This window comes from Ambystoma mexicanum, chromosome 6q (assembly GCF_040938575.1).
Source record: "Ambystoma mexicanum isolate Mex_15411 chromosome 6q, UKY_AmexF1_1, whole genome shotgun sequence".
In the NCBI taxonomy this organism is placed as follows: domain Eukaryota; kingdom Metazoa; phylum Chordata; class Amphibia; order Caudata; family Ambystomatidae; genus Ambystoma; species Ambystoma mexicanum.
Genome location: NC_090937.1, coordinates 1,034,843,039 through 1,034,860,203, shown reverse-complemented (window position 1 = coordinate 1,034,860,203; position 17,165 = coordinate 1,034,843,039). Strand labels below are relative to the sequence as shown.

The window sequence follows — 17,165 nt, the reverse complement described above, 5'->3', positions numbered from 1 at the left end:
GGGTCATAACACCTTTTAGTCTTAGGTATTGGAAAACTGAGAGCCGACCTATGCCGAGAGCTTCTTCCAGCTCTTGGATAGTGATGAAGGCGTTATTCCTCTGTAATTGGCCTGCCCTTTCAAGCCCTGTCTCGTACCATGATTCGAAACTGCCTGGATCGGAATTGTCATCTCGGATGCCCGGGGCCCACAAATGCACCAGGGGGGAGGGCCATGTTGTGACTCCTTTCATTCCTTTGTTTGGTTTCCATATGGCCCATATGGTCCCGAGGATGGGGTGGTTTTTGATGCTATTTCGTAATTGGGGCCCATGTACCCATAACCATTCCCCCACAATAAAAGGACGAAGAGAGTAGTTGTCTAAGCCTATCCATTGGGGGTCTTTCTGTTGTCTGACGTGTGGGATTAGTACTCGCAGTTGTGCTGCTCTATAGTACAGCTCTGTCTTGGAGACCCACCCCACCCCGCCCTCGTCTTTCGGGAGGTGAAGTAAGGCAGCAGGGACCCTGGTTTTTTTGTTTTGCCACAGGAAGGTATGTAGGACTTTTTGGGTGGTTATAAAGAAGTCCCTGGGGAGTTGTATGGGGAGCATCTGAAATAGGTATAGTAACTTTGGTAGGATTACCATTTTAATGGTGTTCCGTCGGCCCATCCACGAGATGGTGAGCCTTGTCCACCGTTCAATGTCTTTTTGTATTGTGCTTAGCATCGGGGGGAAGTTGGCTTCAAACAGGTCACGAGTCACATTGATGCCCAGATATCGCAGCGTAGTGAGACTAACCTCCATCCCTAGGGGTGTAAATCGCTCAACCTCTGAGTCCTTACTCTTGTCTAGCGGGAGGAGGACAGATTTCTCTGTGTTGATTTTCAGGCCCGCCAATTGACCATATTCGCCAATTATTTCCATGGCCGCAGGTATCGAGCTCAGGGGGTTCGTTGTATGCAGGAGGATATCGTCGGCATATAGGCCTAGCTTGTATTCCTGATCCCCTACTGTAATTCCTCCCACCCTTTTATCAAGTCTAAGCTTCTGTGCCAGTGGTTCGAGAGACAACACAAACAGTATAGCAGATAATGGGCAGCCTTGCCTGGTGCCTCTCTAATGGGAACCACCTTGAGTAGCCACCATTCACCGCCACAGAGGTCCGGGGAGCAGAATATATTGCCCTAATGGCGCGGCGTATTTTGGGGCCAAGACCTATCCACACTAGAACTCTTTCTAGGAACTCCCAATCGACACTGTCGAAGGCTTTTTCGGCATCAAGCGACAGGAGGGTGGGGTCGTCATTCCTCCCCTGTGCCGCGTGTATCAAGTGTAACGTCTTCCTCAACGTGTCAGCTCCCTGCCTCCCCGCCACAAAGCCGACCTGGTCTGTGTGTATTAATTTCGGCAAATGCGTTTCTAATCTGGCCGCTATCACTCTTGCATATATCTTGGCATCTATGTTAAGGAGTGATATGGGGCGATATGACCCACAGTATTTGGGGTCTCTGCCTTCTTTTGGGATGACCGTTAGAAAGGCCTGAGCAAAGGACGGGGGTGCCTGCCCTGTTTCGAAGGTGTGGTTGAATAGTCACCAGGAAGGGGGTAAGGAACGCAGTGAACGTCTTGTAGAAGCTCGGGGTGAAGCCATCGTCCCTGGGTGCCTTTCCTGACTTGAGACGTTTAATGGCATCTGCCACCTCCGCCTTAGTGACCGGAGTGTCAAGAGCTTCCGCCTCCGGGCGTGTAAGCGCCGGGAGATCTGCCTCTTTGAGATAGGCATCTACACTCCCTGGTGGGGGAGGAGGGTCACAGATATATAAATCTTCATAAAAGAAGGCAAATGCCTCCCGTATGCCCTCTGGGGGAGGATTCTGTTGTATCTACGAGAGTGCCATCTGTCCTCTCTATCACGTCTACCCATCTTTCTGCCCTTTGCGCACGGAGCCTTGCCGCAAGAAGGGCATCGGCCTTGTCTCCTTTTTCATAGTACTTTTGTTTCAGGTATTGTAAGGTCTGGGTCAACTTGTTCATCTCGAGGGCTTTTAGCTCCTCCCGTAATGCCTTAGCTTCCGCAAGGTGTGTAGCTCTACGTTGAGGAGATGTCTGGGCTAGACTCTCTGCTTCGCCTGATTTCTTTCTAACGTTGGCCTCCAGCAAGGTGTGTTCCCTCTTTTTCCTCGCCCCCTCCCTGATTAGGATCCCACGCCAAGTGGCCTTTGCTGCTTCCCAGACATTCACTTTCGCGACTTCACCCGTATCATTGGTCATGAAGAATTGTTTGATTTCATTTTCCAATTCCTCCCTGAAAACCACATCCGACCACAATGTTTCGTTGCACCTCCACTTAGTGTTGCAATGGGCAAGGCCATCCCAGTCTAGTTCCGCCATAACCATGTCATGGTCAGACCATGTAATGTGATGTATGTCTGCGGTGTGGAGTATTCTCATCAGGTCTTCCGAGAGGAACAGATAGTCTATTCTTGTGAGCGTGTCATGAGGGGTGGATCGAAAGGTAAATCCTTTGTCCATTGGATGTAAGTGACGCCAACTGTCCGAGAGGCCGTACAGGGCAAGCATCGTTTTAATTTCTGCATGTTCCTGCGACCGGGGAGGTTGGGGGACATTGTGTGCGGTTTGCCTATCCATGGCACTGTTCATCCATGTGTTGAAGTCGCCCCCAAGAATAGTATGACCTTGCGATTTATTAAACAGCCATTCGGTCGTTTTAAGGAGGAATCTTTTTTGGCCTTGATTGGGTGCATAAATTGTGGCAAGGGTCACGACTGTGTTCTGAATGGATCCCACTATTAACATGGCCCTACCCTCCGTTTCAGACCAGGAATTTAGGATCTTCATGTGGAGATTCTTCCGGACCAGGATCCCCTCCCCGGCTTTCTTGAGGACACCCGAACTCCAATATGTATGCCCCACCAGACCACTGGGGATCCCCTTCTCGCTACCCTTCTGATATTTCATCTCTTGTAAGAACATATCAATGTTTGACCTCTTAAATTCCCTCGCTACCAGCGAGCGTTTAGTGGGGGAATTCAAGCCTTTTACATTTAGTGTGCATATACGTAGCTTGTGATGTCTAGATGTTGCTGCCATTGCAATGTGTGAGCTAGCCCCATTAGTGCCCCTGCCTCAATGCCTCTGCTCTAAGCGCCTGCCATATGCCTATTCCTACACAAGTAAGCTGGTTCCTATGTGGCCTTATGGGGGCTGCTAACCATCTTTGTCGCTCAACCATCAACAGTATTAAGTGTGCCTTTCTCTTCTCATTTTCATATTCATCCGTTCCGCCTGACCTTTCCAGTCGCACTAGCCCACCCCCTCCCCCCCTAAACCATACAGCGTCCGATCCGGCTGGGTTATGTTCACCCAATCGTCTTCGGACCACCAACGAGAACCGCACCTCAAACGGTCCCAAACACATAATTATAAAACATAACCATGAGCCCCCAACTCCCCCCCTGCATATGTAAACATGTTAACGAACTGAACTGCATTTCAACAATAGGATCTCAGTCATTTGCGCCTGATATTCGGCCCCCGGTAAAACTTTGTAAGGGCCCCCTTCATTTTCATATCGGTTCACACCACCTCTTACGTGCTACCCTTTCTCGGGCCTCACACAGACCTCTGCTTCCTCCATCTTCTTTAGGGTCCACTTAAGCGCATCGAGTCACATCATCTTAGTGTACCCAGGTTGCTTTGCGAGCGCCTCTTCCGCATCAGGTGAGGTGGTGTGAGGACAACGATTCCACCCTCCCCCGTTGCTACCCAATGGGTGTCCATCCGACGTTCTCCAGGGTCTCTAGTTAGCCTAATGTCCGTCGTCAGGTGCACCCATGAAAAGAGAAACAGGTAAAGGAACAAAGTGGGTTCAATGATCAGTGTCCGGGGAGGCGTTCATCTGTCTATATTTCCTGGCGCCCTGCATCTTCTTTCTCCGTGGACCTTTGATGTGCCATTCCTTTGCCTCGGGCCTGTTTCCGCTCTGTGACGGTTCCTTCTCTTGGGTACCCAATAGATCAAATATGCAGCACCTAATATCCTTTTCTGAGACTAGTTTGATGGCATTACTTTCCCATTCAAAGGAGAGTGAGAAGGGATAACCCCAATGGTATCGGACCCCTTTTTCTTTCAGCATTTTGGTGTGTGGTTGGCACTTTCTCCGCATTGCTAGTGTGAGGGAGGATAGGTCTTGATATATGGAGACATGTACCGGGCCCAACGCGACTTGCGGAGTGTTTCTGGCCTTGTCCAGGACCCTGGCTTTGTCTGCGTAACAATGGAATCGGGCATGCACCGATCGTGGGCCTCCTGGTTTTCCCCCAGCCCTGTGCACACGTTCAATTTTGGGCTCATCAATTGAGTCATCATTGAAAAGCGACTTCATTATGCTGTGCAATGTTCTTTTCAGGTCTGACTCTGTCTCGCCTTCATTCTCCGGAATTCCGAAGATGCGTATGTTATTGCGCCGCTCCCTGTTTTCCAAGTCATCGATTTTTAGGCGAAATTCCTCTTCCCTAGCTTTGAGTCCAGCGAGTCGCACGTCCATCTGGGTCTCGGTGAGGTCTGGTTGTGCTCAACTTCCTCAAGCCTGTCCTCCATCTTGTCCATTCTTTGAGTTATTTTATCGATCTTGCCGCCGATGTCAGCTCTCATACTCCGCATTTCGTTGAGGATATCGGCGACGTCCACTTTGGTGGAGGCTGCCTCGGGGCCCGGTGTTGACATAAAGGCGACTCCGGGTGCGCAGTAGCCGTGTTGCGAGGGTGAGAACTGGTATGCCGCCAGGCTCTCCTTGGCGTTCATACGTTGGGTTTGGCGGTGTTTGGGCAGGAGATCCCACCAAGGGTACAGTCAAAGAGTGGAAATCGGGGCTTGTCCCTGGTTCCACAGCCACCCGACTGAATATGTTTCAAGGTTGGCGGGTGCCCTCTGGAAGAGGAGTCTGGGCAGTTGAGGAGAGCAGGGTGCGTGCTGCTCCTTGGTTCATTTGGGGGTACCCGTTTAACCATGTTGAGGTCCAGTGGAGGCAGGCCTCATTATGGACGTTGGCTCTGAGAAGGGCACACGCCCCGCAGCACGCAGGGGCCCAGCTCTCAGTGCGGGGGCGCCTTTCCAATGGGAGGGGTTCTCCGCTGTCGACGAGGTCTTGGGTGTAGGCCCCCAGGCAAGATGGCGTGGGGGAGGTCTCCTGACCAGTAGCTTTTAAATTGAGGTTCAGGCCCCGGAGGGGGCAAAAGATTGGTGGTTGTGCAGAGGAGGGCACACGCCCCATAGATGGGGGCCCAACCCTCTGTACTGTCCTTACCTCGGGCGCAAGTCGCTTGCCCCGATTTCCGTGGCTGGCTGTGGCGTCTAAGTCTCCCAGGGCACTGCGCTTGTCCTACGGAGCAGCTGGGCCAAGGGCGTAGGCCGCGTTCAATATATACAGCAGCCCGCCTGTCTGGCCTTGATGTGGGGGCCCTCTTGAGGCCGTGTGCCGCCTATCGCAGTGGCCCGATTATGGCGGGTGGTTCTCGTCTGCACCCCAAACGCTATCTTCGGCCCCGGGCCCTTGATGAGAGTGCTGGGGAGGGGATAGAGAGGACCCCTGGCCAGGCGAAGCGCCGCTGCGTGCTCCGAGGGGGGGGAGGTCACTTACCCTCTCCACAGTTTCCTTTCGCTCATGGCCCGGAGCTGCTCGGGTAGCTGCGCGGGTAGTGCGGCCACACTCTCCCGCCCTAGGTGGTCGCTCGCCCCGCAGGCGAAGCGGGACAGATGGAAGGGCTGCGGCCGCCGAGGGTTCGCAGTATGGCCTGCGTCGTTCGCAGTCGGCTCGTGGAGGGAGCCGGGTTCCTCGATGTGGCGCGTAGTCACGTCCCGCTTTCCGGCTGCTGCGTGTGCGGCGGAGAGGGGCCCTGCTGTCGGATGGACTTTACTCCGGGATGGGAAGTCTGTTTTTCACCCAGACTTCGCTCAGCGGGTGGGGGGGCCACTTCGGGTGGCATGAGCAGCAGTTACTTCTCCACGGGGGGGGTCAAAAGCGGGGGCTCAAATCGCTTTTGGGACCCGAGGGTGCGGAGCTCACACGGCAGTGCTCATCGTCCGTGCGCCCCCTGGTTCTGCAAAGACTTTTAGTGCACTTTAAACCGTGTGATCCTGGGCACATTTCGCCTTGCTACATTTAAAGTGGGCCTGGCCTATGAACTTTGGCTCTACAGTGTATACTGCCTTTATTCCCTTGCTGAGAACTCCTAAAAGTGTTGGGACCTGTTTTATTTCTATGCTCTGCCTTTTTCTCTCCCTTTAACCGAACTATTGGAGTGTCATCTAGGTTACACGCTCACATCTGTTTTAACAAATCGTGGTGTTTTAACTCTGACTTGTCTAATAGTTATCAAGGGAGGTGTGTATACTTTACCTTACTGTGTTTTAACTTGCTTTTGATTTAGAGTGCTAGTATATTGCCTAAAGTGTGTTTTAAATAAATAATTATATACTTTTTATACAAAGCTCTGGTCAGTGTTTGTTTGCTCTACTGTGTTTTTAGCCCTATTGTGTATACTCTATATACTGCCCTTCTCTTCTTGAGAGAAGTCTGACTGCTCAGCCACAGCTACCAGGTAAATCTGGGTGGTGCAGACTGCTACCAATTGGGTTTACTGCTTACTCCTGTAGTTTTAATCTTTTTGCAGTGTTCCCTAAGGGAACTGCACAGGATTCTGCCTAACAAGCTTGAAGAATTTCCAGGACAAAGAACCCTTTTTAAACTTTGGAGATTTGTAAATCATCAAATGCAATCTAAAGTATTAGTCTAATGTGCTACCACCTTTTCTAATCCCTCGCTTGGGTAGTTATCCATATAGTATTCTCCATAATTGATAGCTCTATCCCATTTATCAGAGACGTCCCTTTGATTTTCATTAGGACATCAATCAGAGAAATACGTTCATCTTTTGTTGGGGGTCTGGCTAAACTTTCTTAAAAAGAGACAATTCCAGCCTCTTTACAGCCGTGTGGAACTTTACACATTTCATTAAAGTTGAAGGAGTGGAGGAGCCCAAAGCACCATGTTGCATTGATAAAGCTCCACTGGAATTGTACGTGGCTCGGAAGCAACTTCTAAGTTTATGTACCTACTCGTGCAGAGTCCAATACCTAGTTGGTTGTACTACTTTAATACCTTATTACAAAAATGGTATCCAGTGATAAAATCAGACCTTACTGCGCTTTACTTTAAGAAAAGATATTCTGCAAGGGCACTACCCCTCTACCCTTGCTCCACCCACACTCACTTTAAGAACACTAATACAAAACCATAAACATTTAGCATTTTCTAAACATAGTATCGGGCCAAGCAAAATCTACATTCTCCAGCATGGGGACTTGCATGGATTCACATGCTCATGAATATGCCCTGTCGTCGGGCTGGGAATCCTTGGTAAATGAAAAACAGTTTCCCTTTCACTTTCACTTACAAACTATTTCCCCTCTAAACCGATCACACTCCTCTGGGTCATACTGCCCCCCCAGCCAATGACAGCTCTCTCCCTATGCCCCTCCTCTGGCAGCCATCTTCAGATTTTTACTGCACTCTTCAGCGTGGGAGTCCGAGTTTTGCTCAGTTTTTTAGTTTTTGGACAGCAAAATGTGCTATTTTTGTTCGAAAACAGCCTGTGTGCTCTTCTCTCAATCTGCTGACAAAGAGGTTTTGTCAGTGCATTTCAGCACCCCTAAAGGGCGAAGATCGTCAAAGTTTTATTTGAAGGTTCCAGAAGGCCATCGGGCCTACTCCACGCTTCCACCATGACAGAGGAGAAGGAAGGAAGGAAGGTCCCTCTTCAGGATTTGCACCAAGTGCGGGCTACGGAATGTGTTTGTGGAGGACAAGCACCTCTAATGCCTCTGCTGTCTTCACCCGGACCACAAGGAAGGAGAATGCAACATTTGCCTCGGCTTCTCCAAGAAGACGAAGGAACAACACAGTAGACTGGCGGCATGGTTGAACGCCAAGGCCTCAGCCCTGTGCTCCGAGCAGGACGCAAGGGGCCAACCCCATAACCCCATAAAGATGGCCCCCACAATGCAGAAGGTGTCCCTACCTCCGAGCCGAGAAAGTCTGCTAGCACGCCGGAGAAGAGGATGCAGTCTGAGCCTGGCTCTGACCCATCAGGATGGAAAATGGGGTTCAGGGGGCGGGGGGTCAAGGAGGCCCCTGTCCAACCCTAGGCCATGCCCCAGGCCATGGAAGTTTCATCCACGGACGACTAGGACCTGGAGTCCTTATACACAGTCCATGGACGTGGAGGACGACAGCGCGGAGCCTAGTGCTCCGATCATGCCACCTCAGCTGAGATACATTTCTGGACAGCCTCTCGACCCTACACACTTTGGTGTCAGATATCCAGAAGAGGCTTCTGCAGTGTTCTGTTCCTACGGCCTCCCCGGGCCACCAATCGGCCTCCAGCAAAGAGGAAGCGTCATCCGACACTCCCATTTCAGCCTCCACATATGTATTGGGCGCCCTCTGCCTGGTGGACCCGGACACGGCGGCGACTGACGACGATATCATCACAACAGGCGGGTCTCCACAGCTGAGGGCATCCCCACCGGATGAGGAGGGGTCATTCCCTTCCATGGTAGTGAAAGCCTCCAAACCTTTCCAATTTACGCCACTGGGAACCAAGAAGGGGTTCCTCTTGGCCTTGCGCCTCTGGTACACCATCATGGTAGTACCCCTTCTGGACGACGTGTGGGAGGAGGGCCTGGCCCTCTTGAACCCCTGCACGGCTCTAGTCAAACGGGTGTAACGCTCACCTGATTCCCACGGAGGCGCAGGTCTGGCTTCGAGTGCTGATGCTTCTTCAATGGTGAAGCGCAGGACTCTGAAGATGGACAGGAAGGGCCCTCTACTGTGGCTTCTCCGGCTCGCAGGAATATTCCCCTGTGCGTGAAAAGGGAGTATTACCTACTGACTGAGTTATGCTCAAGCCTCCCACTCTCTTCCAACCCTCCACGATACCCTTCCACGATTCCCGTGAAGTCTCACCTTAGGGTCTGAAAGGACGAGCTCTCCATCCTGCTTCTGACGCAGGGGCGCGTTGAACCCAGTTACTTCACTGGATTGAGGTTGGATGGGAGTTCAGGTAAGCTTGATTATACTGGTAAGGCGCTGTAAAAGTTCTGTTGCAAGTTCAAAAGTTCAAGCTTTAAATAATAATGTTCATTGTCTTTTTTCAGGTGATGAATGAAGATTCCTTTGGAGACTTCTTGCAACAAAGCGCTGATGTTGATGTCTTTTCCCCATAGGGGCCGGGGTTCGGAACGCCGGAGATGGCGACGACCCGAAGTGAAACGTGCAGTTCCAGTAAAGATCTGGTAAGTCCTAGATGAGCGCTCAGGTAATGTTTTTGCATTCGCTCATCTAATGTCTTTGTCTTTTTTCCCCATAGGGGCCGGGGTCCTGCTTGGAAGCAGCAAGACCCGAAATGAAATGGGAATGACCCAACAGGTAAGTCTTAGAAGGAAATTGAGCTTTTCCTATTCCCTTCCTTCTCTCACCTCTTATTCTTGTCTTTTTCTCTAGGCTCTGGGAAGTGGCTGTGTATCCGGATGATCGCTGCTGAAGATGGAGGAACCCAGGAAAGGTGAGTGAAATGCAGCGCTGCAGCGATCGTAACAAAATGCTTTTAAAAAATGTCTTCCCTTTCAGGATCGTCGGTGATGTCTCCGTGGTGCAGATTAGCTGGTAGTTCTCTTGTCTCCCTTTGCAGGTGACCCAGGATGCTGACAGGCGTGGCTGAAGTCCATATGCAGGAGCTGACACAGTGAGCGTCCAGCTGCGAGGAGCAGAACAACGCGAAGCGTGAGTTGCTGATCGGGTGTGGTTTAAATAGCTTTGGTAGAAGTTCCAAGTGTGTATCCTTCCTCCGATCAGGTATGTGTCCTTCCCCGACCACACCCGGGTGGAAAGTAGTCCCACAGGTAAAGTAGTTCCTATTCAGGCCTCAAGAGGGCCTGGATGTGGCAGCATGGTCTGCATCAGGTAAGTGCACATTAAAGCACTTGAACACATGTCTAGCTTTATGAGCAAGGCGCCAGGACAGAGGTCCAACATGAGCCTGGCACCTAAGGCGCCAGGACTGCGTCCAGAAGGCCCCAGCTTGGGCCCGCTGGCACTCCCCTGGGGGTAATGATGCCTGCCTCTGGGGTTGCTGGGTCGGACCTGGCTCCTTGGAGGTAGGCATCATGACAACGGGATAGGCTGGAGAAGTACCAGGTGCCAGAGTCTGCACCAAGTGCCTGAGGTTGCAACCATCGCCGGATTCAGTGGTTTTGGCGGCCACGGGAAGCGATCGGCGAACTCTTCCTCATTGTCCTCTGTCCCTCCAGGCAGTAAGGGGAAGAAGATGGACGCCATGGGAAGGAAGGTTTAATTGCACTGCGGCGTCCACCATCAAGGCGGCCACCGCACTGGCGATCTTAGACAGGTACGAAAGGGAGCTGTGGTACAAGATGGGCCCGATTCTGGAGTTCCTCCACGACGACAAGAGGATGGAGGAGATTGCCCTCTTCCAGGAGGGAGAGGTCGTTTCGGACCATGCCATCACAGTGGCGCTGGACATCGCCGACACAGGGTTCTGGCAGATGGGGAACAGTGTCTGCCGTCAAGGGTGGCTGAAGGTCCCGAATTTCCACCAGGAAGTCCAGACGGTGGTACTGGGCATGCCATTCGACTAAGATAATCTTTTTGGGAACCTTGTCAACGGGTCTCAACAGGCCATCAAGGCATATACAGAGACGGCCCGTTCCCTGGGAACTCCAACAGCACTGCTCTTCCTTTGGCTCCTCCAGAGGGAAGTCGAGAAGATCGTCGAAAGATTTTTCTTCGTACTGCCAGACCTCCAGGTCCACGACCCAGGAAGCCTACAGAGGCCATTCCCAGGCCTACGGTGGAGGTGGTCAGCGCTGCTGTCGCCCGCTGTTGGGGAGAATTCTCTGTAAAGGCTCATTTCCCAAACCTAGTGAGTCCCCAGCAGCTTTGCTGGATTTTTGGGGTTTATTTTTTTCTCCTGCTAAGAGTGAGACTCTTTTTCTCCCACTCTTAGACATGATTTGAGGTGTTCCTTTGACTTTGTATGTGTCCTATGGGCTATGGGGTCCTTTCCCCCATAGGGTTTCATGTGTTTTTGATATGTGGGTTACACTGCACCCTCCGTGCAGTAACCCAGGGGAGTCGTGGCGACCCCCAAACATAGACTCCATACCCTGGGACTGACTACTGTCTCCCAGGGCATGTAAAGTCACCATTGGCTTTACTAGTCTTAAATTGTGAACAGAACCAGTACAAACCATCATATTGTGGACGTACTGGTCGGGGCAATTCGATTGCCCCGGGGTCTGTTGTTCGAGGGGGCACTGTCCAGTCCCCCCCGACCGAGTTTTGGCTGGTGGCAGTGGATACTACTTTTTATATTCGACCGCAAATATATTCCTATGGGATTTTCCCATTGTTCGAGGCTACCACTTTTTACAATAGCCTCGAACATACCTCCGGTTTATTAAATGAATATAGATTCACCGGTTGGTATTTTTTGCCGAAACTTCCAAAATGGTGTTTGTGTTTGCTTCTGTGACTCCAACCCAAGTTGAGCCCTTTGTTCCACTTTTTGGCGGGCTTCTCCACAGAAGCCTCCAAAAGTGGTGCCACTCGGTCTGGGTACCACAGGGGGTGTGGGAGGGGGTTTAGGCACCCTGGACTGAGTTGCCTTGGCAACTCAAGTCACACTCTTGTGTGATTGGCCCAAGTGGTGAGCCGCCCGGCTCACCACTTAGCATGTTTGAGTGACAGCTAGGCTGAATGAATGGGGGTTTTCTTCATAAAAGCAGGGCTTTGGGGACTGGAACTTCAGAAGTCCTACAGATTCCGAGGAGGGAGAAGCCGAGCCGACCTGCAACGACGACACCACCGGTAGAGCCCTGCTGAACCGTCTCACCACTTTTCCTGAAGACAGAAGAGATCTCCAGCCCGGAGAGTCTTCTTCCTTTGACTTGTGGGGATAACCAGTTTGCCCGTCTTTCCGACTTCCTGGACCATCTCGTGGCCGCCTTGCCCGTGCCAAGCACCCTGGAAACCCGAATACCACGGTTTACCACTACCGCGAAGAAAAGGGTAGTACCTTGTAACCAGGAAACTCTGTGGCTGGTTTCTTCCCTGGCAGTGCAACGACCTTCATCTTTCCTCCACGTCGAGGCCTCCTCTTCCCCTACCGACTTGCACCCGCTGCCAGGAACAACTGCCCCCGCTAGAGCGTTCTTCCCATTTTCAGGTACTGTGTCCCGCCTGGCTTCCCTTGCGACAAATCGTTCGGGGTGACAGTAAATCCTCGACTTTCTAACCTGGGTTAGCCTGGGGCCTGTTAACTAACTTTTCCTGACTTGATCTCAATCTTTTGTGAACTATTTACAAAGACTCTTTGGGCATAACCCCACTGTGTGATCCTGGACACATTTCGCTTGCTCTCTAAGAGTGGGCCTGGCATTTGAACTTCCTTGCTCTCCAGTAGACTTTGCCTAACCTGCCTCACTGTGGTTCTTTAAAAAGTATTGAAATTTGTGTGCTTTCATAACTTTGCCTTTTCCCTTCCTTTTTCTATAACTTATTAGAGTGCCATCTTATGTTAAGCGCTCACCTCTGTCTGAAAATAAGTGGTTTCTCATTAAGACTTGTCTAATAAGTAATTAGGGTTGTATATATATATATATAGTAGTGACTGTGTTGAATTTACTTAACTCTTTTTGTGCTAGTGTAATTTACAAGTGTCTTTAAATAATTATATACTTTTTACACCAAAGCTCTGGTCAGTGTTTGCTTGTGCTACTGTATCTCTGTACCTATTGTGTATCCTCTATATACTGCCTAACTCTTCTTGAGGGAAGTCTGACTGCTCAGCCACAGCTACCAGGTAAACCTGGATGGTACAGACTGCTACCAATTGGGTTTACTGCCAACCACCTGTAGTCCTAAATCTTTTGCAGTGGTCCCTAAGGGAACTGCACAGGTTTCTGCCTAACACCCGCAACACAGGACGCCGGCGCACAAGCAGGCCTGAACCGGTGCCAAAGCAAGTCTGAATCAGCCAAGATGTCGGGCCCCCACCCGTGCACCCCGGTGGGAGGCCGGCTGACAGGATTCGTGAGCGAAAGGGAGAAGATCACCGGCAGATGGGTGCTGGAAGCTCTTACTGACATACCCTGGAGTTTCCGCACAGGTGTCCACAGAACTCTCCGGTGGCCCGGCAGGAGCAGCACATCCCTCAACTCTTGGAGGAGGTACAGGCCATGCTACGAAAAAGGGTACTAGAGCTGGTTCCCCAATGACTCTGGGGCTCTGGAGTCTATTCCAGATAGTCAAAAGAAACCTGGGGCTGGAGGTCCATTCCTAGACCTGCAACGTCTGAACAAGTACCTCCAGTCCCAAGAATTCACGATGGTCATGTTGCAGCACGTGCTCGGCCAACTAGGAGACCTCTTGATGTCACTGGATCTGGAGGATGCCTTCTTCCATGTTGCCATTCACAAGAAGCAGCGAACATTCCTGTGCTTCGCAGTGCAGGGACGGCACTACCAGTTCAAAGCCCTGCCCTTCATCCTGATGTCAGCCCGAGGGTGTTCACCAAGTGCCTGGCACCGGTGGCGGCCCATCTGCGACTGCGAGGGATACATGTCTACCGTACTTAGACGACTGGCTCATCGGGCCAGTTAGCAAGTGTTAGCCGTCGGACACACAGACGACCATCGAGCTGCTGACGGGTCTGGGAATTTCCATCAATTATCCTAAGTCTTGCTTAATACCCTTGCAGAACTCCTAGGAGCCAGACCCAATGCAGTCTCCTGCCTAGCCTAGCCCTCAGAGGAGTGGGGAGCGGCCATGCTGGGGAAAGTGCAACGATTGTTGTCAATCAAGACTGCCACAGTGCGCACCATCAAATCGCTGCTCGGCATGTCATCTTGCCACCTTATCCAACTCTGCAGGTTATAGATGCAACATCTTCAGGTGTTCCTGGATGCTCGCTGGGCACAGGGTTCCGGAAGCTTCTCGGACGAGGTCCCACTCGACGAGGAGTTCCGTCGGCCGATAAGGTGGAGGCGCGTTCACTCCGTTGCCCGCGGCACAGGGTTTCAAAACCCCCATAACCAGGAAACTGTCACCACGGACACTTCCCTGGAAGATTGGGGTGCCCACACCAGACGTCGGCACGCGAGGCTTGTGGCTGCCAGAGGAGAAGGATCTCCACATCAATATCCTGGAGCTGCGGGGCAGTGTTCTGAGCCTTCAAGTCATTCCTTCCGTCTCTGAAGGGCAAAGTGGTGAGGATCTTCACGGACAACACCAGCACAATGTTCTACATCAGAAAGCAGGGGGGCACTCTGCCCCCAGCACTCTCCAAAGAGGTGCAGGACTTGTGGCACTGGGCCATCAGACAAAAGATGTTCCTCTTCACCTAGCGGGAGTCAAGGACACCATCACAGACTCCCTCAGCAGGGAACTGCGCTTCTGTCATGAGTGGGAACTTATGCAGGACCAGGTGGACGCATCTTCATCAAGTGGGACAGGTCCCAGATCGATCTGTTTGCGACAGCGGTGAATTCCAAAATCCAGAAGTTTGCTAGCAGATTCCAGCAACCGAGGGGCATCAGGGACGCGTTCTCCTTCCCGTGGGAAGGCCCATTTCTAGATGCTTTCCCGACGTTGCCTCTCCTGCTAGGAGTCATCAACACAATAAAAACAGTTCCGATGCAGGATGATGCTCATCGCCCCAGTGTGGCTGAAGCAGATTTGGTACTTGGACATTCTCAGTTGGTCAGCGTCGCCTCCGGTCCAACTGCCAGTAGTCTCGAATCTTCTCACAAGCGAAAGAGGCGTAATCCTGCATCACGACCCAGTATCGCTGAACTAGAGGGCGTGGCTCCTGCAGCCCTAGAGTTTGGCGACTGTGAGTTGCCAGCAGACTGCAGGGAGGTACTTGTTAAGGCCAGAGCATCGTTGTCTTTGAAGTTCTACGGTTACAAGTGGAAGAGTTTCGCTATGTGGTGCTGGTTCCAGATGATCACACCTCTGAAGGTCACGGCTCACAGATTATTCCATACTTGTTATCCTTAGCCAAGGCCAGAATGGCGCACGCCTCTATCAAGGTGCATCTGGCAGCGATCTCCCGCTACATCAGTCCCCAGTATGATCTTCTCTTTGGTCTCACCGTCTTGTCAAGGAGTTCCTCAAAGGACTGTTTCGTTCTTTCCTGCTGGTGTAGGCTCCTTCCCCGGTGTGGGAACTCAATGTGCTGCTGATGAGGCTCATGGCGGGGGGGGGGGGTCTTCGAGCCTATGCATCAGACCCCTCTCAAGTTCCTCTTGTGGAAAACAGCTTTCCTTGTGGCCATCACCTCCGCCAGGAGGGTGGGTGAGATCCAGGCCCTATCCTGCAAACAGCCATATCTGACTTTCCACGAGTCAAGGGTGGTGCTGCGGATGCACCCCTCTTTCATGCTGAAGCTTCTGTCGGAATTACACCTCAACAAGCCTTTTGGTGTTACCTGTGTTTTTCACAAAGCCTTCATCACCGGCTGAAAAGGCCTTGCACTCGCTGGACGTTGCTTGTGCCTCGAAGTTCTACGTGACATGCACAGAGTTTTCAGAAGACTTCTCAACTATTCATGAATTTTGGTCCTGTGAACCATGGGAAGGCCTTGCCCAAGGCTTCTATCTCAAGGTGGCTCTCCAGCTGCATCACGCACAGTCATCGGTTGGCATGCCGACTGCTGCCCGGCTGTCCGAGGGCCTACTCTACCAGAGCGATCGCTGCGACAACGGCTTTCCTGTCTAGTGTGCCCCGTCGAAAGGGATTCCAGAGAGGAGTCCGGAGTCGGCCAAGCAGTGCTACGCAGCATGTTTGCTTGAGGGGAGTCTGTTCTAGAGGTAATTGCTTTTGTTGAGCCTTGCCACCACCTGTGGTTGTGTAATGTTGTACTGCTATGCATTTGTTATTCATGAGCATGTGAATCCATGCCAGACCCCATGTTGGAGAAGGAACAATTTACTTACCTGTAACTATTGTTCTCCAGCATGGGTCTGGCATGGGTTCACACGCAAACCCTCCCTCCTACCCCTCTGCCGCTTTTCTTGGTGTTACTGCCATTGTACGTGCTTACCAAATCTGAAGATAGCTGCCAGAGGAGGGGCTTAGGGAGAGGGCTGTCAGTGGCTGGGGGCAGTATATGACCAGAGGACAGGGATTGGTTTAGAGGAGAAATACAATTTGTAAGTGAGAGTGAAATTGTTTCACTGAGGATTCACGGCCTGACGGGGAATATTTATGAGCATGTGAATCGATGCCAGACCCATGCTGGAGAACCATAGTTACAGGTAAGTAACTTTTTCCAACTTTGTCAATGTTTGATTTAGGTTGTAACTCAATGATCTGATAATCTTTGCTCCGGTTTGACAGGAAACATTAGGATGCCTGCAACCACTTTTCTAATATAATCACCTCTAAATTGATAAACGTTAATTGTCTTCCTTTTAGGAAACTAAAAGAAGTTCGGAAAAGATTGAATGAACTGCGCGAGTTAGTGCATTACTATGAACAAACCTCAGATATGATGACTGATGCGGTTAATGAGAATAATAATGATGATGAAGAAACTGAGGAGTCGGAGTATGAATCATCAGAACAAGAAAACCCACAGCCTGCTACAAATATAAGGTACGTTGATTGTTAATAAAGATTTTCTTTGAGCTATTGTCTGTAACATGTTCTGACTTTTGGAGGCAAACAAAGCTTTTTCACTTGAATTTCTTCACTAAGGAACTCTGTTTATTGTAGAATTTGGTTTATTTTCCTTGCACACATCACCTTTCTGTGAATTGTGATAAGGATACTTTGTGTCACTATATATTTTTCATTGTGTGCTTTACTTGCACAATGTGGTGGCAGCAGATTTTCTAGTGTGTTCTGTGTTTTTATCTCTTGTACTTTTGCATTTGACCTCTTATTGCCAGTTAGGGTGCCAGCTACTCTAGAATTGCCACACAACAATATTTTAAACTGTCCTTGTTTGGACTTCTTCCTGCCATCGAAAGGCTGAAACTGCCATGTTTGGTTAGCCCTTCGCTGGGAAAAACTCCA

At 51.0% G+C, this 17,165-nt stretch overlaps 1 protein-coding gene across 5 annotated transcripts in view; it reads left to right on the top strand.

The window, feature by feature from the left end:
* The window catches only part of PCM1 (pericentriolar material 1), a 2,166,942-nt gene that overhangs the window by 452,838 nt on the left and 1,696,939 nt on the right, over nt 1-17,165 (top strand). For all 5 annotated transcript variants that reach the window (XM_069631563.1, XM_069631561.1, XM_069631564.1 and 2 more), the window contains one exon: nt 16,563-16,742. In XM_069631563.1, coding sequence (XP_069487664.1) covers nt 16,563-16,742 — 180 coding nt within the window. The remainder of the gene's footprint in view (nt 1-16,562; nt 16,743-17,165) is intronic.